Raw genomic sequence first — 24,515 nt, forward strand, 5'->3', positions numbered from 1 at the left:
TTTTTTGATATTGTTTTCTTGAGACACAGCAGGATGGACAAGTATAAGCTATTTAAGAAATAAACGAATTTTCCTTAAAATATATTTTATGTTATAAAATGAAAAATATTATTTGAAAAAGATTTGACGATTTATAGAGCCCTGCAGCGATGTGTCACTAAATTTCTTGGGTCCTAGAAAATTATAAAATTAAATAAATAATTTATGTAAAGCAGTGCAATTTGTTGTTGTTGCTGTTGTTGTAGCAGTAGTACATATATGTGTTTGCATTCTGCTAATCTGGTTCCAGCTCCAGGTTTAGAAATTCGGCTACTTTGACGGGCTGTAGCCAGAGATCTTCTGGAGTGAGTTGGGTAGGTTTGGCTGTGCAATTAAAGAGATGTAGCGTATTGTGCGGGCCTGTATCGCACGCCGGGCAGGCGTCACGCACATCTTCATCAATTCGTGCCCAATACGAATTGAGACGACTACACCATCCTGAACGTAATTGCGCCAAAACTACCCTGGTTTGTCTAGGCAGCTGACGTTCTTCAGCTGCAATGGATGGGGGGTGGACTCCGAGGACGGCGTTCACTTTAAAACTGCTAATAGCATCCGCGACTGCATCGGTGTGAATGCCACTCAGACCTGCCTGATAGGCTTCTTGATCTAGAGGTTCTCTCTTATAGCGCTGGACCTCCCTCTCTAGATCATGTATGTCCTTCCTGACACGCCTGGGTGGGGGAGATTTATCCACCATATGATGGTTGGGACTCTCACGGTAACACCCAAGCAGGTACTGCAACGAAAGCATATGATTATGCTGACGTAAGGGAAGGACTTTCGCCTCCTCATGTAGATGGTCCACTGGTGTCATGAGGAGGCACCCTGTCGCAGTTCTCAGGGCAGCGTTCTGGCAGGTCTGGATATGCTTCCACTGCGTAGCACTAGTATTCGCAGACCACACTGGAGCCGCATAGCTGACCACAGACCGACCTATCGCGTTATAAGAGGTCAACAAGGTTTCTTTGTCCACACCCCAAGAGCTGCCGCTAGTGCCTTGAGGACCTTGTTCCTACTTTTCATCTTGTCGCAGATAGCTGTGGCTTGCAGCTTTGATGATGTTTCGGAAAATCCTTTCTGCTATCCGAACATCAGAAGGGTTGGGCAGTTCTCTGAAGCGGCGGTTGGTGAATTCTCTGAACTCTGGCCAGTGAGCTTTCCCATGGTTAAGGAAAGTGCGGCGTTCAGATGTTATGAAGTCGGGCGACCTGCTTATGGAGACGATTATCGGGAGATGGTCTGAGCCAAGAGAAATGACGGGTTGCCAAGTCACGTCATTTATCAGACCGGGTGACACTATGGTTAAGTATGGCGAACTGTGACACTCTCCTCTTATTCGGGTGGGGGCATCCTCGTTAACAGTGCAGAATGTGAAGCAGTCAATCTGCTCTGCCAGCGCTGATCCCCTCTGGTCATTACCTAGGACGGAATGCCACAACTCATGGTGGGCATTAAAATCCCCTAGTACCAGGCGGTTATTGCCTACCAATAATGGGCTAATATCAGGCAAATAACGCGGTTCACAGCTATTAATCGCGGGATATACACATTAAGCACCTCTACCTCGGCAGTTCCACACTTGACTGCTACCCCCATACATTCCATGTATGGGTCACTAGAGACTAGCTGAAGCGAGATAGGTCTGTACTGAACAGAATGGTGTAACAGGAACTCTAATCCCCCACCTCCACTTCTGGTGCGATCCTTCCTTAGTACGTTGTAACCATAACAACGTTGTAGGCTGCAATTTTCATTCAGCTTGGTTTCCTGCACCGCTGCGATCTTAATATTCCTCCGACTCATAAATTCCACTATCTCATCTATTTTGCCTCGAAGTCCCTTGCAATTGAATTGCAAGAATGCTGCACAATCCGGAGTTGGAACAGCAACATGTGGCGTTAGGTGCTGCGGTGTTGGTTGCTGTTCTGGAGACTGCGGTGGAGTGCCATACTCCGACGACGTCTCAGAAGAGGACGACGAAGAAGTGGACTCGCTGGGGACTACGTTACTGCAGCAAGTCGCAACATAATCCCTTTCGCTGTAGTCTCGCAAACGCCTTAGTCCGGAACAGTTCTTGAAGTGCACCCATTCTCTGCATCCATTACATCGCACCGAAACAGATCTGTGGTGGATGACGTTCTGACAAACCGAGCAGAACCAAGGTCCGGGGTTTTCCTTAATCCCGGCACGGACCAATAAAATCCAGTCAGCAGTTTGTGGGCTTTTGTTTACAAACAATTACATTTTGATTTGGAGACGTTGCTGTGTGTGCTTTGTTTCTGTGTTTGTGGTGCAATTTATGCTCTCCGTGTTTGTTGTCTTTGACTGTTGAAGTATCTGTATCTTTGACCATGCCAGCTGCGACAAGAACATATACGTGCCCTACCTGTGCAGTTGTTGTAAAGGGCAACCAGAACAGTATTTGATGTGGTATTTGTGGATTGTTTTTTCACATTAAATGTGTCGATGTTTCGAGAGAGCAACACAGTTTTTTGTACAAGCATAGGAAGACAATGATGTTTTTGTTTAAGTGTCCTACGTGTATCAAGAAGAGCACTGATGATAGGGCTACTGCCTCTGCTTCAGTCAACGTATGTACAGAGAATGCTAACAGCGCACTATGGGTTTTTTTACGTTTATTTTGGCATAAACTCTAATTTCAAAGCTATTGAATTGAAATTTGGTTTGTATGCATTTTTTATGCTTCCAAGATGACCTACCAATTTTCATATGATTTGGGGCACTATTTCATATAGCTGCTATATAGCCGATTTGACCCAACTTTTTTGTTTATGAAGCTATTGAAGTGAAATTTGGTTTGTATTAATTTTTTATACCCCAAAGATGACTTACGAATTTTCATATGATTTGGGGAACTATTTCATATAGCTGCTATATAACCGATTTGACCCAACTTTTTTGTTTATGAAGCTATTGAAGTGAAATTTGGTTTGTATTAATTTTTTAAGCCCCCCCAAGATGACTTACAAATTTTCATATGATTTGGGGCACTATTTCTTATGTAGCTGCAATATAGCCGATTTGGCCGATTTGACCCAACTTTTTTGTTTATGAAGCTATTGAAGTGAAATTTGGTTTGTATTCATTTTTTATGCCCCCAAGATGACATACGAATTTTCATATGATTTGGGGAACTATTTCATATAGCTGCTATATAACCGATTTGACCCAACTTTTTTGTTTATGAAGCTATTGAAGTGAAATTTGGTTTGTATTAATTTTTTAAGCCCCCCCAAGATGACTTACAAATTTTCATATGATTTGGGGCACTATTTCTTATGTAGCTGCTATATAGCCGATCTGGCCGATTTGACCCAACTTTTTTTTATGAAGCTATTGAATTTAAATTTGATTTGTATTCATTTTTATGCCCCCAAGATGACCTACGAATTTTCATATGATTTGGGGCACTATTTCATGTAGCTGCTATATAGCCGATCTGGCCGATCGGCTATGATGATTTGGAGAAACATACTGCTCATTCATTACAATAATTATACTTTTGCTAAGCCATTTTGAATGTTTAGTTTTAAATCGCTCTAGTTTACGGATGCACTTTGGCAAATGCTTTTTTATATAATTAACAAAATCTTTCACTTGTTTTGATATCAAACGCATTTGGTCTTCATTTAAACTGATATTATTGATATTCTGTAACACATATTTCACAAGTGCATCTTCTGAGCGATTGTCGCTTCTCCAAATTTCAATAAGCGCTGCATGGACAAACACATGTTTATCTGCAAAACACGTGTTGGCACAAAATAGAACAAAAAAGGCTAGTTACTCATTAATTAACACACTTTTGTTAATAACTTGGCATTTATACCTTTTTGCAATGCTTTGCCATTCACAAGTTACACTCCACGGAACACAACTACAATTTATAGATTTTATATAAAGCTATACATAAACGAAACAATTCACAGTATTACAACAACAGACAATTATGACAAAAAGGGCACCTCGTCTTAATTTTACATACCTGCACTAACGTTTTCCATAATTACACTGTTTACACTAGAATATATTCATTTAAATGTCTACTCCGTTTTCAAATTTGTAACGGACTTTCGTGTACGACTGTGTGATATTCATCATACAGTCGTACTGTCAAATTATAACGAGTGACATTTTTGAAAAACGCCACTTGCGACATCTTCGCTTGCTCGTTGTTGTTTGACACTTACTTGTTTTTTGGATTACGTCCTATCAACAACAACGAGCTTTCTCAGCAACATAAAAAAGGTAAGAATATTGTTCTACGACAATATTCACTCAAATAAAAAAACTCCAATATTTCTATTGGATAAATTACTAAAATACAAATTGTTTGTTTTCTTTCCTTTATTTTTGGTGCTACTTCTCCTTTTCCCTTTGCTACGCAAACATTTGGTCCATTGCGAGCCGGATAAGTGCAACAAGAAATAATAAGGAATTCTGCTCTTTTTCTCCAAAAGGTTTGACTACGTCAACTGGCAGAACAAAACAACAACATTTCCTCATCACAAACATCAACAAAAATAACAAGCAGGTACGTAGAGTGCAAATCAGTGAGCAAACTTTTCAAATAAATTTAAAATAAAACCAAAAAAAATATATCGCTTAACCTACGGTCGTCCAAACAGTGCCGCGCAGTGTTGTTGTTTGTGCTTTATATTCATAAACGAATATACGTATGTATGTAAATATTTATTTTTTCGTTACGCGAAAATAAAATAAAAAATACCAACAAAACGCATCAACTATTATTCCAGTGATCTGTGTTGTTATTATTCTAAAAAGAAGAATAAGTGATTGGTCTTGCAGTTTCCAAAAACATAAAATAGAAACGAAAGAGAATAAGAGAAAAGTGCAATAACCTTTCAACGACTATTCGTCTAACGTTGAGTGGTCACAAAAAAATAAAATAACAACAACGACACATCACTGCAGTGCCTAGTTGATGCTCGATCGCTGCTTACGTTGGTAGGCACATACATACGCACTCAGACACAACAAGCGCTAATATACGAGGGGTCGTTTCGAAAGTTTAAAATACGATATTAGAATAAAATTTAATAAATATTTTGTGTCGCAACTAAATAATTTTCGTACACCCTACATTCGGTAATATCGTTTTTTTTTTTTTAAATATTTATCGATTATTTTATATTATATTAATATATATAAAATATTTTACAAGTTTTTTTTCTCAATTTTTGGAAATTTATTTCGCAATTTTTTGTTAACTGCTTGTCGCTACTTGTGCATCATACAGTCCGTGCACCCTATGATCGGCATTTTTAACTAAAATTGCTTTTTTTGAGAAAAAAGCTTAATTTTTTGTGAAAGTTTGGTTATTTTTGCAGGATTTTTTAATTCTTCTACGAGATTTTTCTAAAATTTATAAGAATTTGTGTTCGCTCCAATACATTGAGTTAAATTTTAGTGTATTTTTCGCTACACTGAGAAAAATTGTTGTTGAATTCATTTCATATTCGCAATTTAAATACTTTTTCTGCATTTTTTTGGCAAGTTCCGAAGAATTACGTTCTTCTTATTGTTAAATTCTTTAAAAATCAGAGATTTTGGAAAATATTGTTGAAATATTTGCACATATTAGTGCTTTTTCTTTCAATTTGAAACAAATTTATTTCCATTTTTTGCTAAAAGTTTTAGACTTTCGTCATTTTTGTTTTCTTTCTTGATTTTTAATAATTTTTTAAAATGTCGCTTACTCCTCTTGACTTTTTCATCCGAGCAACTGACGCTCTAGTCAAGTTCTCTGCAAACTTTTCTGACCTACGGGATGAAGACCTTGATATCTATTCACTTGAGATTCAAGGAAGTGAAGCAAAAGAACTTTGGAGTAAGGTGAAACAGTTATTTGATAAATGTTTAAACTATTTGCAAACATCGGAAGACGCATGTGCAGAGGACATCACTTCAGCTGACAGTAAGTATGATGTCGCTTATAAAGCTTTTCTGCAAGTGTTGTCTGCCATCAATAGAAAGGTAGATGAAATTAAAAATAAGTCTAAAACGTCTGTTCCTCATTCTAATGCCAATCAGCCACCATCTACACCCCGTGTAGATTCTCCTCTAGCAGATGATGTATATTCGATCTCTGAAGCTTCACAAAAATCCTCTAGTCATAGGGACATGGATGGCATTTCACTTAATGATAGCTTGACTCATAGCCTTAATTTGCCTCCGTGTGACATAGATGTGTTCAGTGGTGACTTTCTTTCGTGGCTCACCTTTAGGGATTTCTTCTCAGCTGTCTATATTAACAATTCTCGCTTGAGCGAAATTGAAAAATTGTGCCACCTTCTTAAGAAAACGAGTGGCGAAGCTCGAGATATAGTCTCTAAGTTCCCATTGATGCATAAAAGTTTCAATTTAGCCTGGAAAGCTTTGAAAGAAGCATATGATAATGTGCGTATTTTGGTAAATAATCAACTAAAAGTTCTATTCGATCTTCCAGTTCTTGAAAATGAGTCAAGTTCAGGTTTGAAAAATTTGCAGCGTGGAATTAATAGTTGTGTTTCCGCTATGGTTATTTATGACGTGCCAACCGACGGTTGGGATCCAATTTTGGTATTTTTGTGTCTGCAAAGACTCCCCCAACGAACAGTTACACTGTGGGAACAAAGCGTCAAGAATAAGTCAGCGCTATCATCTTGGAATGATCTGAACAATTTTCTTACGGAAAGAGTTCAGACATTAACTTGCCTGAGAGATATCAAAGGTATAGCTGATTCCAAGAAGGTTGATAATAAAAAGGTTCGGGCACATTTTACAAATGCTGCCAGTTCTCGTTCTACTAATTCTGCCAATTCAAATCGTTCGTCTCCTGAAAAAACTTGTGTGTTATGTCCATCGCAGTCTCATCATTTAAGATCATGTCCCGAGTTCAGAAATCGTTCTCTTTCAGATCGTTTATCTATAGTTAAACGTCATCATTGTTGCAGTAATTGCCTCTCCAGGGGTCATGATGTAAAAAATTGTAGCAGCACTCATAGTTGTGCTAAGTGTAATCGAAGACATCACACTTTGCTACACCGGGAAGCTTTTCAAGTTTCCAGATCTGCAAATAATGTACCACCATCCTCTCACGGCCCGTCCGGTTCTGCTCCTGCTCCTCGTCTACCAGAAACTGCCAATTTTAACCCGAATCTTCCATCTACGTCTTCTGGTCAACAATCTAGTTCCGTAAATAGACAGGTGTTTCATACGTCACAAAATAGGACGGTTCTCTTGGGCACAGCTATGGTGAATATTGTTCACCAGGGTATGACGTATCCAGCTCGTGCCTTAATTGATCCTGCTTCTGAAGCATCCTTTATTTCTGCTAGATTACAACAGCGTTTGGGTATTTCTACAACGTCCACTCAAGCAACTGTTTCAGGTGTTAATCAAACTGTTTCAACATTGTCGAGGAAACTGTGTTCTTTTGGTATTTCTTCATCCATAGATAGTTTAGTACTTATGAAAATTACAGCGTTGGTAGTTCCTACCATCTCTGGAAATCTTCCATCCTTTGTGGTTAGTACTGAATTTTCTTCCAGGTTGCCAAATCTACGTTTGGCTGACACTCAATTATTCGACTGCAGACCAGTTGATATGTTATTAGGTGCTGATATTTATCCTAAAATTCTCTTACAGGGAATGCAATCTAATATTTTAGGTTCTTTAATTGCACAAAATACTGTGTTCGGCTGGATCATTACTGGTCCCATTTCTGCTAGCAACATCAGAGTATTTTCTACTAATGTAGCATATTCTGAAGAAGATGCTCTTAACAAGACACTTCTTCGATTTTGGGAACTGGAAGAAGTTCCAAAGCGCTCAATCTTGTCTCCTGCCGACAAATACTGTGAGGAAAATTATAAAAATACTACTAGAAGGGATTCTAATGGCAGATATATTGTCACTCTTCCCATAAAACCAGAATTATTTGGTCAACCTTATCTTGGCCATTCTAGAGCAAATTGTCTACGACAATTCATTCGCAATGAGGCTTCTCTGCTTAAAAAACCAAATATTAAACAAATATATGATGGGGTGGTTAGGGAATATATAGATTTAGATCACATGAGATCAGTTTCAATCCCTTCCGCAAACTCTACGGTTTGCTATTTGCCTCACCATGCAGTAATTAATCCAGAGAAACAAACTACCAAATTACGGGTGGTTTTTAATGCCTCTAATAAAACTTCAAATGGTAAAAGCTTGAATGATGTGCTCTATGTCGGTCCGACTCTTCAAATAGATCTAGTTCTACTCATACTGAGATGGAGAGTATTCAAATATGTATTTAATTGCGACATTACTCAAATGTATCGCCAAATTTTAGTAGATTCAGCTCAAACGCCTCTTCAGCGTATTCTTTTCCGGTATTCTCCCGACCAGCCTATTCAAGATTTTGAGTTGAAAACGGTGACCTTTGGAGTAAATTGTGCTCCATATCTAGCTATTCGTACTTTGTTGCAGTTAGCAGATGACACCGAAGATGAATTTCCTCTTGCAGCGCATATCCTGCGGAAATGCATGTACGTCGACGACGTACTGACAGGGTATCACAACTTAGAAACAGCGCATCTTTCTAGAGACCAATTAATACGTGTCCTATCTTCAGCTAAATTTGAGTTGCGGAAATGGACTTCTAATGACCGTTCTATACTAGAAGGTCTTCCAGCTGAACACCTAATAGACACTAAACTTTTAGATTTTGTTGAAGCCAGCAGTTCTAAGCCTCTCGGCATTCGTTGGAATGCTCAACTAGATGTATTTTATTTCAATGTAAAACCACTTGCTAAAAAATCCACATATACTAAACGAGAAGTGCTTTCTACTATTGCCAAATTGTTTGATCCTATTGGGTGGCTAGGACCTGTTCTAATTGTAGCCAAAATTATAATGCAACGCATTTGGTTAGATCACATCGATTGGGATGATTCTCTTCTGTCTACGACAATGGGTGCTTGGCAGAAATTCGTTGAGACGTATCAGGACGTCAATTATATTCAAATTCCACGATGGGTCAATTATGTTCCAGATTGCTCTGCCGAACTTCATATTTTTTTCTGATGCCTCAGAGAAGGCATATGCGGGGGTGGTATACATTCGTAATATTGCTTCCAATGGTGACATTTCTACACATTTGTTGTCCTGTAAAACTAAAGTAGCTCCTATCAAGTCGATTTCTCTTCCACGTCTAGAATTGTGTGGTGCGGTCTTGGCCTCCGAACTCTTCAAAGCCATTATCGCTGAGATTGATATTAGATTTTCGAAAACTTACTTTTGGACCGATTCTACGATCGTTCTATCTTGGTTAAAGAAAATTCCGTCAACTTGGTCAACCTTTGTTGCGAATAGGGTCTCCAAGATACCGGACAACGTTGGTCAAAATGTTTGGCATCATGTATCGTCAGAAGATAATCTTGCTGATTTGGGAAGTCGCGGACTTACGCCCGCTGAATTGGCTTCTTCACAAATTTGGTGGTACGGACCACATTGGCTCCGTTTAAACAGTTCTGAATGGAGGTTACGTGACTTGTCCGCTCTTGATACGGATGTAGAAATTCGTGCGGTTAAAAGTCATTTTTCCTACTTCGAAAATTTCGTTGATGTTTTAGACAATTTTTCATCGTTAGATAAGGCTTTACGTCGTCTCATTCGTTTTTAGATTTTTTTACAAAATACATCCTTCTTCTACTGGTCAAAATATTGTTCAAGGACAAGCTCCTTCGAGCTCCGAACTGAAAAATATTAAATTAAGGCTTATTGTTTTGGCTCAAAAAGCGTATTATGCCGAAGAATATAGTTCTTTATCTAACAATAGGTCCTTAAATTCAAAAAGTTCGATTTTGTCCTTGAATCCCTTCCTGGATGATGCAGGTGTTATGAGGCTAAATGGACGTTTAGTTCGATCACCTACTCTCTCATACTCAGAACGGCATCCTATTTTGCTTCCCTATCATTGTAAATTCGCTCGTCTTCTTGTTGAGAAAATGCATTTAATTTCCATTCATGGTGGAAATCAATTAATGTTGCGTCTTATTCGCAGTGAATACTGGATTCCCAGATTAACCTCACTCATTCGCAAAGTAATTAGTAATTGTAAACCTTGCATTTTAGAAAAGAAAAAAGCTTGTACTCAGATTATGGCTGCTCTTCCCCCGGAACGAACAACTATAACGCGACCATTTGCCACTACAGGTGTCGATTTTGCTGGTCCTTTTGACCTTAAATCTTTTACTGGTCGCTGCTGTAAAATTACGAAAGGTTATGTTTGTGTTTTTGTTTGCTTTTCTACGAAAGCAATACATTTAGAAGCTGCCTCTGATTTGTCGACGACAACATTTCTAGCAGCATTTCACAGGTTCATTTCGCGACGCGGATGTCCTAAGACTGTCTTTTCTGACAATGGCACCAATTTCGTTGGTGCTTCTCGAGAATATGAGCGTGAATTCAAATCACTTGTTCATGAAAGTCGCGATCGGGTATGTTCCGCATACCAGTATCAAGAGCTTTCGTGGAAGTTCATCCCGGCTGGTGCCCCACATATGGGCGGCCTCTGGGAAGCTGCGGTGAAAAGTTTTAAAAAACATTTTCGAAAACACGCTATAAACATTAAATATACTTTTGAAGAGTTCTCTACGGTTCTCTCGCGTATAGAAGCTTGTTTAAATTCTCGACCGCTTTGTCCGATGAGCGATAGTCTGGATAGTTATTTGGCTTTAACTCCAGGTCATTTTTTGGTAGGATCTCCTATTTTATCCCCTCCGGAACCACTAATACAAGAATCTCCCTTGCATATCGTCAATCGGTATAGAAAACTTAAGGCGCTTACTCAACAGTTCTGCCTACGGTGGAAGGAAGAGTATTTAAAAAGTCTCCATAAACGCTATAAATGGAAATTTCCTCAGCGCGATATACAAACGGACGATTTAGTAGTAATTCGACAAGAACAATTATCTCCAACATCCTGGAAATTAGGTCGGGTCATCAATGTTTTTCCCGGTACCGACGGTCGCGTACGTGTCGCCGACGTAAAAACTGAAAATGGCATTGTGAGGCGTCCGGTGGTTAAGCTGGTCGCTTTGACCAATTAGATGTTTGTTTCCTCGCCATCTTTATTTTTTTTCTCGTAGCATGGAAAATCAAAACAAGATGGTCGCTACTCTTCCTGACTATGAGGAAGATGTCCCCATGTCGGATGAGGAAAGAGATGTCGATGATATGGTTTTGGTTCCCCTTACGGATATTGAACTTGCTCCCAATTGTTGCACTGGTACCAATGTTGATGCTGCCGCTACTCACAATGAGCCTGCTCTCGCACTTTGTGCTGCTGTTATTCAGCCTGAGACAGCAATGCAGCCTACGACCGGGATGTCTTCTGCGACAACCACTCCTCGACGAGGAATTACACCGGGTGGTTCAGATAGACGCTCTGACGGCAAAGACCCAGTGGCGACGCCGAAATCAACTGCGGGCTCAACGGGTTCCAGTAAGCGCCGCTGTAGTTGGTGTCACCAAAAACACCATCTTCGGCAATGCGGGCGTTTTAAGAGGCTCAGCTTGGATAAGAAGATCCGAACCGTGGTCAAGCACTTGTGCTGTTCCAATTGTTTGGACTCGGACCACTTACTTCGTGATTGCCGCAAAGATCCAGGCTGCAAGCAATGCAAGGGCAAGCATCACAACCTGCTCCATCCTTCTGCCCAACTTTCCCAACAAAATAATAATAACAATAAAAACAATTATAATAAAGATAATAAGAATAATAAAAATGCAAATAATAAAAATACCAATAATAATATTAATAAAAATAATATTAATAATAATGGTCCGTCTACGTCTTCACGTAGCAACAAACGTCCGTCCGTACAAAGTACTCCGTCCGCTTTCTCGTCGCATGTAACTACGTTACATAGCATGGCAATCCAACCTATTATCACAATAGGGCCAACTATCGTCGCTCAATTGGTTTCCCACACAAAAATAATACCAGTCCGAGCAATGCTGGACCCGTGTGCAGGTAGTAGTCAAATCTGCAATTCGCTGGTCAAGTCGTTGCGACTGAATACCACCCCAGTCGGGTCCGACCGGTTTGCCCAATTTACACTGGTCTCGACCTTCGACTCCGCCCAACGATTGTTGGTATCCGCCCGGGTTACAAATTTAACCCATCGTTTGTCCCCAAACCAATCTGCCTCGGAATCGATAAAGGAGCACTACCAAGGTATGATGTTAGCGGATCCGCAATTTTTTAAATCGTCCCGAGTAGCCGTGGTGTTGGGTGCCGAAGTGTACCCTAAAGTGATGAAGACCCAGGTATACTCGAGCCCTGGATTCCCATGGGCCCAACTTACCATCTTTGGATGGGTTTTGTCGGGTCCATGCCCAATGTGATTTCTTGCTGGGACACTTTCGCCAGAAGAGCTCGCCCGTGCCAATCGATCATTTTTATTGCGCGGCAATGTGCCGCTTGCTCTGCGAGCGCAATATTACCAATACAAAGAAAAAATGAATAATAAAATTGAAATTTGAATTTTAAATAAGAAAAAATGTAAAATGAATTTATAATTTATGTACTTAATTTAAATTGCAACATAGCAAGATGTTGCAAGGCTGGCGGCAATGTTTACACTAGAATATATTCATTTAAATGTCTACTCCGTTTTCAAATTTGTAACGGACTTTCGTGTACGACTGTGTGATATTCATCATACAGTCGTACTATCAAATTATAACGAGTGGCATTTTTGAAAAACGCCACTTGCGACATCTTCGCTTGCTCGTTGTTGTTTGACACTTACTTGTTTTTTGGATTACGTCCTATCAACAACAACGAGCTTTCTCAGCAACATAAAAAAGGTAAGAATATTGTTCTACGACAATATTCACTCAAATAAAAAAACTCCAATATTTCTATTGGATAAATTACTAAAATACAAATTGTTTGTTTTCTTTCCTTTATTTTTGGTGCTACTTCTCCTTTTCCCTTTGCTACGCAAACATACACATTTTATTTTTTTTCAATTTTGTCAAATCAGAAGCACTTGAACTTAGCTGATCTTTACCGCCAGTTGTACCAAAACAAAGTGACTTTCAAAGCTCGCCAGCAAAAAAGTGTTGCCACCCGTATTGATATTAAACATTTTTTTTCTAATATGGGTATCTACATTTAGGAAATCAGTTAAATTTCAAAATATGAAACCAAAAAAAAATGACTTTATGCCAAAAAATCATGCTTTTTACCCATAGTGCAGCGTTGAAATTGGTTTTGACGTTATTGGATCAATGCAGAAAGAGTTTGAATCTTACAAGTTATGCCTTGAGAAACAATTTGAGAGCTTCATGCTTAAGGACGTTGTGAAAACGATACGGTCGGAGGTTGATGTTAAGATCCAGAATGTTGAGGAATCACTCCGTCGCTGCCAAGATGCTGTCAAACTTATTGAAAAGGCTAAGCAGGAAACAGATGTTGAAAGTGATATTCTTACAAAGCGCCTCAATAGATCAAATATAATTATTAGTGGCTTGCCTGATGGGATAAAACAGTTATGAGAACCAGTAATAAGAATAGCTACATTGTGTGGTGTTGATGTGTAACCTGGCGATGTCAATCACTGTTGCTATATCTCAAAAGGTAAATCTATCCTTGTGAAGTTCAATTCTGTGCATGTTAGAGCCAAACTTATGGCTAGTTACCAAAAGCGCCGAAATTCACTATTGCTTAGTGATATTACTGGGGTAGGTGTGAGAACCAGAGTGTACCAAAATGTTCACCATAACCGTGCATCCTCTAAATTAATGTACCCCTACCGAAAGCTTTGGAGAAGCAATAAGATCCGAAGATTTAAGCTAAAAAGTGAGGACAACCCTAAGGCATTGGTTTTACTCCCAGATTGTAGGGAGGATGAATTTGATATTCCCCGGTGTATCAGTATGTTAAATGGCGATGTTGTTTCTGCTGTGGAAATACTTCTGTTGGTGGTGTTGATGCTGTTGTTTCTGTTTCACAGCGGAATGTTGATGTGCTGTTGTAAGTGGAGCTTGTTGAGTAGTTTAGTGTACTGTATATTATTTATTTGATATTTATATTTTCTTGGATTTTTTTTGATTTTGTTATTTGTTTACTATTGTTTATATTTTGCTCTTTATTATCATTATGAGTTTTTTAACCAGCTTAGGTGGAGTTTTTAGTGATAATCGTTTTTTGTCGAATCAGCTATTTAATTTTAGGGAAAATGTTAATGTTAGACATATAAATGTTAGAAGTTTTAACTTAAATAAGAATTCATTTAAAATTCATGAAATAAGAAATATTTTAGAGGGGAAACATCTTAATATTTTTGGCGTGACAGAATCTTGGTTGAAGCCTACAATTTCAAACGAAGCCATAAAAATACTTGATTACGTTTCATATAGGAGTGATAGACCTGGTAACATAGGAGGTGGTGTTGTTTTGTATGTTGCGCAGGACATATGTCATAAACTTGTGTGTAGGGAAAGTTCTTATGGTGTTGCTGAATAAGTTTTTTGTGAGGTAGTTGTTTATAATAGTTCTTTTTTAATTGGTGTTGTTTATTTGCCTCATGGTGATATAATGGCATTGGAAGATGAAATTTCTGACCTTGTTGTAAGGTATTCCGATGTCATTATTATGGGGGACTTCAATAATAATATGTTTGATCTGACCCGAAGTGTATTGGTGCGAGATGTTTGTAATAGTTTAAATTTGTCTGTGGTGCATAATTAATTGCCAACACATATTGATGTTGCGCACAATTCAACTTCTTTGTTGGATTATTTTTTGGTGTCGCATTAGAGTCCATTATCGTGTTCAAATCAATTCTCCTGTCCTGGCATTTCTGATCACTCGTTTATATTTTTGTCTCTGAATGTACCTCATTGTCGTAGCCGTCTGTATTATGAATATGCGGACTACAGTTCTGTTGACCCAGCAGCTATTTCGGATGCTTTGGCTTTATGCAACTTTGAAGAGGTGTTTGCAGTGAAGGATGTTGATTCACAGGTCAATATTCTGAATTGTGGTCTTCGAAGTTTGCATGCAGTTGTTCCAATTAGAAGAAGATTTTATAAGAGTGATAATAGCGATTGGTTTAAATCTTCTGACATCCGATATCATGTTTACCTTAGAGACTCTGCATATAAGGCATATCTTCAAAATAGGAGTTTAGATAATTGGATGATTTTTTGCCGTTGTAGGAATCGTGCAAAGAAGATTATAAGGAAATAGAAGTGTATTGCTCATAAGCAGCTGTTTGTAACTAAAACCACAGAAGAAGTGTGGTCAATATTAAATAAGAATGGATTGTGTGATGAGGAAAGTGAAGTTGATAATGTGGATGTTGAGAGGCTGAATTCTTGTTTTGTCTGTAACCAATCTGTGGATGTCTTCGATATTTCTTGTATTCCAAGGACGACTAATGATGGATTTTCGTTTCGGGCCATTAATTACAATGAAATTGTTTTTGCCTTTAATAAAATTAAGTCAAAGGCAATAGGCTATGATGGCTTCAGGCTTAAATTTCTTAAAATTGTGTTCCCTTTTGTTTTTGTGCTGCATGTTGTTAATACTATGTTGACAGTGTCTGCATTTCCTGAGGTCTGGAAAGTTGCTAAAATAGTGCCTATCCATAAAGGTGGTGATTCTGATGAGTACAGACCCATATCAATAATGCCAATTCTTTCCAAAATGGTTGAGTATGTATTGAAAGATCAAATGCTTGAATATATAAATGAGCGTTCGCTATTACACCCGAGTCAACATGGATTCAGAAGTAATCGTAGCACAACATCTCTTCTGGTTGGATTGACTGATAATACTCGAAATTGTGTCAGTGCTGGTGATTGTTGTGTCCAATTTAATCAGCAAGCTACATCGTTTTTCAATTTCTCGTCCTCGGCTTGCAAGTTATTGTTTTCATACCTGTTCGCAAGAAAACAGTATGTATGTTGTAAAAATGTTGTTTCCAGTCTTCTTCCTGTGAGTAGTGGTGTGCCACAAGCATCTGTTCTTGGCCCTCTATTGTTCGTCATGTATGTTAATTATTTGCTGAGTTGTATTAATGGTAGGAATTTTATGTCATTTGCATTTGCTGATGACATTCAAATTTTGTTTAAAGGAGAATATGTATTTACGGATGTGTTGCAGTCATCAATTGACTTTAATGTTAATATGTTGGTTATTTGGTTGTCCTGCAACGGCCTCTCAATTAATACGCCTATAAATGTTGTAAGCACGATGAAATGTCTTGGTTTGTTTCTTGATTCTGGTTTGGTATTTGATGTGCATGTAAATTCTTTAGTGTCCAAGGTAAATTTTGTTTTAAAAAAGTTGTACTGTTTGGATATAGTTTTGCCAAAGAAGATTAGAATTCAGTTGGTCCATGCCCTGATTATGCCTCACTTTTTATATTGCATTGAGATTTTTGGGGGTAGTTGTGGTTTTGTTTTTCGTAAGTTGAAACTTTTGTTTCATAGGGTTATGCGATATGTTTTTTGTGTTAAACGTCGTGATCATATATCTCTTGGTTGTTCATTTGATTATTTTGTGAGTTTAAGGTCAATGTTGTTCTTCTACAAACATTTTAAATTGCAGACACATTCTTCTCTTTTGGATCCCTTTAAGTTTTCTAGATCTGTAAGGAACCCGCAAATCCTTATACCACACTTGACTCCTCTGTTGGAAAAATCCTTCTATGTTAGAATTGCTCGTATTTTCAACAATCTGCCGCCAAATCTTAAGACATTTAATTCTTCCTTAAAAGTTTATAAGCGTAAATTATATGCTCACTTCAACCAACATATTGTTTACAAATTTTCACGATTTTCTTGTTTGTTTTTGTATTTCTCTTGCATAGCTGATTCATCTTATTATTGAATCAATTGTTATTTTTTATTTTTGTTAATTTGTTTTAATGTTTAATTTTAATTATCTCTAAGATTAAGAATATTATAAATCATTTTAGAGTAGTTATGTATAGAAGTTTTTGGAACCGTCCATGGCCCTATGGGCTAGGTAACCGTGCTAATTGAATATAAAAAAATAAATATATAAAAAAGTTCTTTTAATTCAGAGCCGCCTCACAAAATATTCATTCCTAAATCAATAAAATTATTACGTTGTACTTTTTTATAATATTGAATATATTTTTACACACTTCTCACTAAAATTTGTATGGATTTTTGGTTTTAGTGAACCAATTTCCAATACCTAATGCATATATGTTGAGTGAACATGAAGTTATTACCAATATTATTCATAATAGCATTGATGAAATGTATTATTATAAATATGCTAAATAAATAAATATTCGGAATTAATAAAGTATTTTTAACCAAATTTATAGAATTTTCCATATAACACATTTTTTTATAGGGAGTGTCAACACCCTATAATTCTCATGTTTTATTTTTTGGATTTTTCAATTATTGGATGTGAATTTTACAGCGTTACCTAAAATTCGATGTATTCAGTCGACGTTTTTCACCACACAATTTAAACACATGTATTTATATGAGAGTTACCCAAATACTTCGGTCGTAAAAAATTTTAAAGTTGAACATTTTCCAACTTTTTTTTTTAAATTCGATGCATTTAGTCGACGTTTTTCACCACACAATTTAAACACATGTATTTATATGAGAGTTACCCAAATACTTCGGTCGTAAAAAAATTTTAAAGTTGAACATTTTCCAGGTTTTTTTTTGTGTTGAAAACATAAATGAGAAACGATTAAAAATTGAGAATTATTTTAAATAAAAAGTCTATAATTTTAAAGTGTTTTAAAGTATAAAATACAATTTCACATGCAAAATCAAAAGTGGTTCCAAACCGAAATCGCTTCTTTTACTAAAGAAGCGAAATAGGGAATTAATACCACTTTCGTCCAAAATTCATTCCTGTAGCATGTCTGATAATATAAAATAGTTAATTCTAACAAATATTTACAACTTTTTTTTTTAAAGGGCCGAAAATATTTCATCGATTTAAAACCGCTCAATAGTAGTTTCAAAAAGTTATTGGTATGTTCAAAAGAACACATTTTACATATAAATTTTTACTTTTGCTTTTATTATAATTGTATTCTATGTCAGCATATAACTGACCAATATAAATATTGTTTGCCTAATGCAGGGATCAAGGATACTTGATTCACTCATAAATTTCGAATTTCCCCCGCAGAGTGGCTGCATTAGTGAGACGTCAGAGGGCTCAAATACAGTCCATTCAAACGTTAATAAGGGGTAGTTCAAGCCAAGCTGCTCCCTGTCAGACAGTGGCTGCAATTGATCAGTGAAGGACTTTCATGACAGTCTTCATGAATCAATATTGGCATTGGGAGGTGTTGGAGTAACGCCAAAAGAATGGGATCCACTCTTAATCCACATTCTAACAAAGAGGATGGGCAAGGCTACTCGTGTGTTGTATGAACAGTGTGTTGTATGATTGTGGATTTCAAAGAGCTCCAAACGATTGAGCATTTCATGAAATGTTTGAGGAGTCGCTTCGAATCATTAGAAGCTGTCAATGAGATTCAGAAGAGCAAATCGTCAGCAACGACTACTTCCACCACGATCCGTGGAAGGTGACCACAGTTGTTGGCAATGACAGTGCCGAAAGACAGAAATGGGTTGATAGACACAAGATGTGTCTAAATTGCTTCAAGGATGACCATCAGGCAAAAACATGTGCAAGTGGAAAGTGCAGGAAGTGTCAACAAATACACAATACACTTATTCATTTTTCAACGAGGCCACAAGTAGAGAACAAGTCAGCAGATTTGTCGGTTCACAGCCGCCAACAGTAGCATCGGCGAATAGATCTCAATCATACGTATTCCTTGGAAGGAAGCTATGAGTTTAAGAGTTGTTTGTTTTTGTATTTCTCTTGCATAGCTGATTCATCTTATTATTGAATCAATTGTTATTTTTTATTTTTGTTAATTTGTTTTAATGTTTAATTTTAATTATCTCTAAGATTAAGAATATTATAAATCATTTTAGAGTAGTTATGTATAGAAGTTTTTGGAACCGTCCATGGCCCTATGGGCTAGGTAACCGTGCTAATTGAATATAAAAAAATAAATATATAAAAAAAGTTCTTTTAATTCAGAGCCGCCTCACAAAATATTCATTCCTAAATCAATAAAATTATTACGTTGTACGTTTTTATAATATTGAATATATTTTTACACACTTCTCACTAAAATTTGTAAGGCATTGGTTTTACTCCCAGATGGTAGGGAGGATGAATTTGATATTCCCCGGTGTATCAGTATGTTAAATGGCGATGTTGTTTCTGCTGTGGAAATACTTCTGTTGGTGGTGTTGATGCTGTTGTTTCTGTTTCACAGCGGAATGTTGATGTGCTGTTGTAAGTGGAGCTTGTTGAGTAGTTTAGTGTACTGTATATTATTTATTTGATATTTATATTTTCTTGGATTTTTTTTGATTTTGTTATTTGTTTACTATTGTTTATATTTTGCTCTTTATTATCATTATGAGTTTTTTAACCAGCTTAGGTGGAGTTTTTAGTGATAATCGTTTTTTGTCGAATCAGCTATTTAATTTTAGGGAAAATGTTAATGTTAGACATATAAATGTTAGAAGTTTTAACTTAAATAAGAATTCATTTAAAATTCATGAAATAAGAAATATTTTAGAGGGGAAACATCTTAATATTTTTGGCGTGACAGAATCTTGGTTGAAGCCTACAATTTCAAACGAAGCCATAAAAATACTTGATTACGTTTCATATAGGAGTGATAGACCTGGTAACATAGGAGGTGGTGTTGTTTTGTATGTTGCGCAGGACATATGTCATAAACTTGTGTGTAGGGAAAGTTCTTATGGTGTTGCTGAATAAGTTTTTTGTGAGGTAGTTGTTTATAATAGTTCTTTTTTAATTGGTGTTGTTTATTTGCCTCATGGTGATATAATGGCATTGGAAGATGAAATTTCTGACCTTGTTGTAAGGTATTCCGATGTCATTATTATGGGGGACTTCAATAATAATATGTTTGATCTGACCCGAAGTGTATTGGTGCGAGATGTTTGTAATAGTTTAAATTTGTCTGTGGTGCATAATTAATTGCCAACACATATTGATGTTGCGCACAATTCAACTTCTTTGTTGGATTATTTTTTGGTGTCGCATTAGAGTCCATTATCGTGTTCAAATCAATTCTCCTGTCCTGGCATTTCTGATCACTCGTTTATATTTTTGTCTCTGAATGTACCTCATTGTCGTAGCCGTCTGTATTATGAATATGCGGACTACAGTTCTGTTGACCCAGCAGCTATTTCGGATGCTTTGGCTTTATGCAACTTTGAAGAGGTGTTTGCAGTGAAGGATGTTGATTCACAGGTCAATATTCTGAATTGTGGTCTTCGAAGTTTGCATGCAGTTGTTCCAATTAGAAGAAGATTTTATAAGAGTGATAATAGCGATTGGTTTAAATCTTCTGACATCCGATATCATGTTTACCTTAGAGACTCTGCATATAAGGCATATCTTCAAAATAGGAGTTTAGATAATTGGATGATTTTTTGCCGTTGTAGGAATCGTGCAAAGAAGATTATAAGGAAATAGAAGTGTATTGCTCATAAGCAGCTGTTTGTAACTAAAACCACAGAAGAAGTGTGGTCAATATTAAATAAGAATGGATTGTGTGATGAGGAAAGTGAAGTTGATAATGTGGATGTTGAGAGGCTGAATTCTTGTTTTGTCTGTAACCAATCTGTGGATGTCTTCGATATTTCTTGTATTCCAAGGACGACTAATGATGGATTTTCGTTTCGGGCCATTAATTACAATGAAATTGTTTTTGCCTTTAATAAAATTAAGTCAAAGGCAATAGGCTATGATGGCTTCAGGCTTAAATTTCTTAAAATTGTGTTCCCTTTTGTTTTTGTGCTGCATGTTGTTAATACTATGTTGACAGTGTCTGCATTTCCTGAGGTCTGGAAAGTTGCTAAAATAGTGCCTATCCATAAAGGTGGTGATTCTGATGAGTACAGACCCATATCAATAATGCCAATTCTTTCCAAAATGGTTGAGTATGTATTGAAAGATCAAATGCTTGAATATATAAATGAGCGTTCGCTATTACACCCGAGTCAACATGGATTCAGAAGTAATCGTAGCACAACATCTCTTCTGGTTGGATTGACTGATAATACTCGAAATTGTGTCAGTGCTGGTGATTGTTGTGTCCAATTTAATCAGCAAGCTACATCGTTTTTCAATTTCTCGTCCTCGGCTTGCAAGTTATTGTTTTCATACCTGTTCGCAAGAAAACAGTATGTATGTTGTAAAAATGTTGTTTCCAGTCTTCTTCCTGTGAGTAGTGGTGTGCCACAAGCATCTGTTCTTGGCCCTCTATTGTTCGTCATGTATGTTAATTATTTGCTGAGTTGTATTAATGGTAGGAATTTTATGTCATTTGCATTTGCTGATGACATTCAAATTTTGTTTAAAGGAGAATATGTATTTACGGATGTGTTGCAGTCATCAATTGACTTTAATGTTAATATGTTGGTTATTTGGTTGTCCTGCAACGGCCTCTCAATTAATACGCCTATAAATGTTGTAAGCACGATGAAATGTCTTGGTTTGTTTCTTGATTCTGGTTTGGTATTTGATGTGCATGTAAATTCTTTAGTGTCCAAGGTAAATTTTGTTTTAAAAAAGTTGTACTGTTTGGATATAGTTTTGCCAAAGAAGATTAGAATTCAGTTGGTCCATGCCCTGATTATGCCTCACTTTTTATATTGCATTGAGATTTTTGGGGGTAGTTGTGGTTTTGTTTTTCGTAAGTTGAAACTTTTGTTTCATAGGGTTATGCGATATGTTTTTTGTGTTAAACGTCGTGATCATATATCTCTTGGTTGTTCATTTGATTATTTTGTGAGTTTAAGGTCAATGTTGTTCTTCTACAAACATTTTAAATTGCAGACACATTCTTCTCTTTTGGATCCCTTTAAGTTTTCTAGATCTGTAAGGAACCCGCAAATCCTTATACCACACTTGACTCCTCTGTTGGAAAAATCCTTCTATGTTAGAATTGCTCGTATTTTCAACAATCTGCCGCCAAATCTTAAGACATTTAATTCTTCCTTAAAAGTTTATAAGCGTAAATTATATGCTCACTTCAACCAACATATTGTTTACAAATTTTCACGATTTTCTTGTTTGTTTTGTATTTCTCTTGCATAGCTGATTCATCTTATTATTGAATCAATTGTTATTTTTTATTTTTGTTAATTTGTTTTAATGTTTAATTTTAATTATCTCTAAGATTAAGAATATTATAAATCATTTTAGAGTAGTTATGTATAGAAGTTTTTGGAACCGTCCATGGCCCTATGGGCTAGGTAACCGTGCTAATTGAATATAAAAAAATAAATATATAAAAAAGTTCTTTTAATTCAGAGCCGCCTCACAAAATATTCATTCCTAAATCAATAAAATTATTACGTTGTACTTTTTTATAATATTGAATATATTTTTACACACTTCTCACTAAAATTTGTATGGATTTTTGGTTTTAGTGAACCAATTTCCAATACCTAATGCATATATGTTGAGTGAACATGAAGTTATTACCAATATTATTCATAATAGCATTGATGAAATGTATTATTATAAATATGCTAAATAAATAAATATTCGGAATTAATAAAGTATTTTTAACCAAATTTATAGAATTTTCCATATAACACATTTTTTTATAGGGAGTGTCAACACCCTATAATTCTCATGTTTTATTTTTTGGATTTTTCAATTATTGGATGTGAATTTTACAGCGTTACCTAAAATTCGATGTATTCAGTCGACGTTTTTCACCACACAATTTAAACACATGTATTTATATGAGAGTTACCCAAATACTTCGGTCGTAAAAAATTTTAAAGTTGAACATTTTCCAACTTTTTTTTTTAAATTCGATGCATTTAGTCGACGTTTTTCACCACACAATTTAAACACATGTATTTATATGAGAGTTACCCAAATACTTCGGTCGTAAAAAAATTTTAAAGTTGAACATTTTCCAGGTTTTTTTTTGTGTTGAAAACATAAATGAGAAACGATTAAAAATTGAGAATTATTTTAAATAAAAAGTCTATAATTTTAAAGTGTTTTAAAGTATAAAATACAATTTCACATGCAAAATCAAAAGTGGTTCCAAACCGAAATCGCTTCTTTTACTAAAGAAGCGAAATAGGGAATTAATACCACTTTCGTCCAAAATTCATTCCTGTAGCATGTCTGATAATATAAAATAGTTAATTCTAACAAATATTTACAACTTTTTTTTTTAAAGGGCCGAAAATATTTCATCGATTTAAAACCGCTCAATAGTAGTTTCAAAAAGTTATTGGTATGTTCAAAAGAACACATTTTACATATAAATTTTTACTTTTGCTTTTATTATAATTGTATTCTATGTCAGCATATAACTGACCAATATAAATATTGTTTGCCTAATGCAGGGATCAAGGATACTTGATTCACTCATAAATTTCGAATTTCCCCCGCAGAGTGGCTGCATTAGTGAGACGTCAGAGGGCTCAAATACAGTCCATTCAAACGTTAATAAGGGGTAGTTCAAGCCAAGCTGCTCCCTGTCAGACAGTGGCTGCAATTGATCAGTGAAGGACTTTCATGACAGTCTTCATGAATCAATATTGGCATTGGGAGGTGTTGGAGTAACGCCAAAAGAATGGGATCCACTCTTAATCCACATTCTAACAAAGAGGATGGGCAAGGCTACTCGTGTGTTGTATGAACAGTGTGTTGTATGATTGTGGATTTCAAAGAGCTCCAAACGATTGAGCATTTCATGAAATGTTTGAGGAGTCGCTTCGAATCATTAGAAGCTGTCAATGAGATTCAGAAGAGCAAATCGTCAGCAACGACTACTTCCACCACGATCCGTGGAAGGTGACCACAGTTGTTGGCAATGACAGTGCCGAAAGACAGAAATGGGTTGATAGACACAAGATGTGTCTAAATTGCTTCAAGGATGACCATCAGGCAAAAACATGTGCAAGTGGAAAGTGCAGGAAGTGTCAACAAATACACAATACACTTATTCATTTTTCAACGAGGCCACAAGTAGAGAACAAGTCAGCAGATTTGTCGGTTCACAGCCGCCAACAGTAGCATCGGCGAATAGATCTCAATCATACGTATTCCTTGGAAGGAAGCTATGAGTTTAAGAGTTGTTTGTTTTTGTATTTCTCTTGCATAGCTGATTCATCTTATTATTGAATCAATTGTTATTTTTTATTTTTGTTAATTTGTTTTAATGTTTAATTTTAATTATCTCTAAGATTAAGAATATTATAAATCATTTTAGAGTAGTTATGTATAGAAGTTTTTGGAACCGTCCATGGCCCTATGGGCTAGGTAACCGTGCTAA

General features: G+C 36.5%; 1 protein-coding gene across 1 annotated transcript; it reads left to right on the forward strand.

Moving 5' to 3' along the window:
* Positions 1-2,501: 2,501 nt before the first annotated feature.
* LOC131802444 (GATOR complex protein WDR24-like) lies at positions 2,502-12,952 on the forward strand. The gene is made up of 3 exons (XM_059122732.1): positions 2,502-4,311; positions 4,524-4,597; positions 11,205-12,952. The coding sequence occupies exon 3, from the start codon at positions 11,206-11,208 to the stop codon at positions 12,463-12,465; it is 1,260 nt and encodes a 419-aa protein (XP_058978715.1). The 5' UTR covers positions 2,502-4,311; positions 4,524-4,597; position 11,205; the 3' UTR covers positions 12,466-12,952.
* The last annotated feature ends 11,563 nt before the right edge of the window (positions 12,953-24,515 follow it).

The sequence above is a fragment of the Musca domestica genome, unplaced genomic scaffold (genome assembly GCF_030504385.1).
Source record: "Musca domestica strain aabys unplaced genomic scaffold, Musca_domestica.polishedcontigs.V.1.1 21, whole genome shotgun sequence".
Lineage (NCBI taxonomy): Eukaryota > Metazoa > Arthropoda > Insecta > Diptera > Muscidae > Musca > Musca domestica.

What these genes read in the sequence shown, in the direction of transcription:
- LOC131802444 (XM_059122732.1), top strand. Translation starts at nt 11,206, where the DNA reads ATGGAAAATCAAAACAAGATGGTCGCTACTCTTCCTGACTATGAGGAA.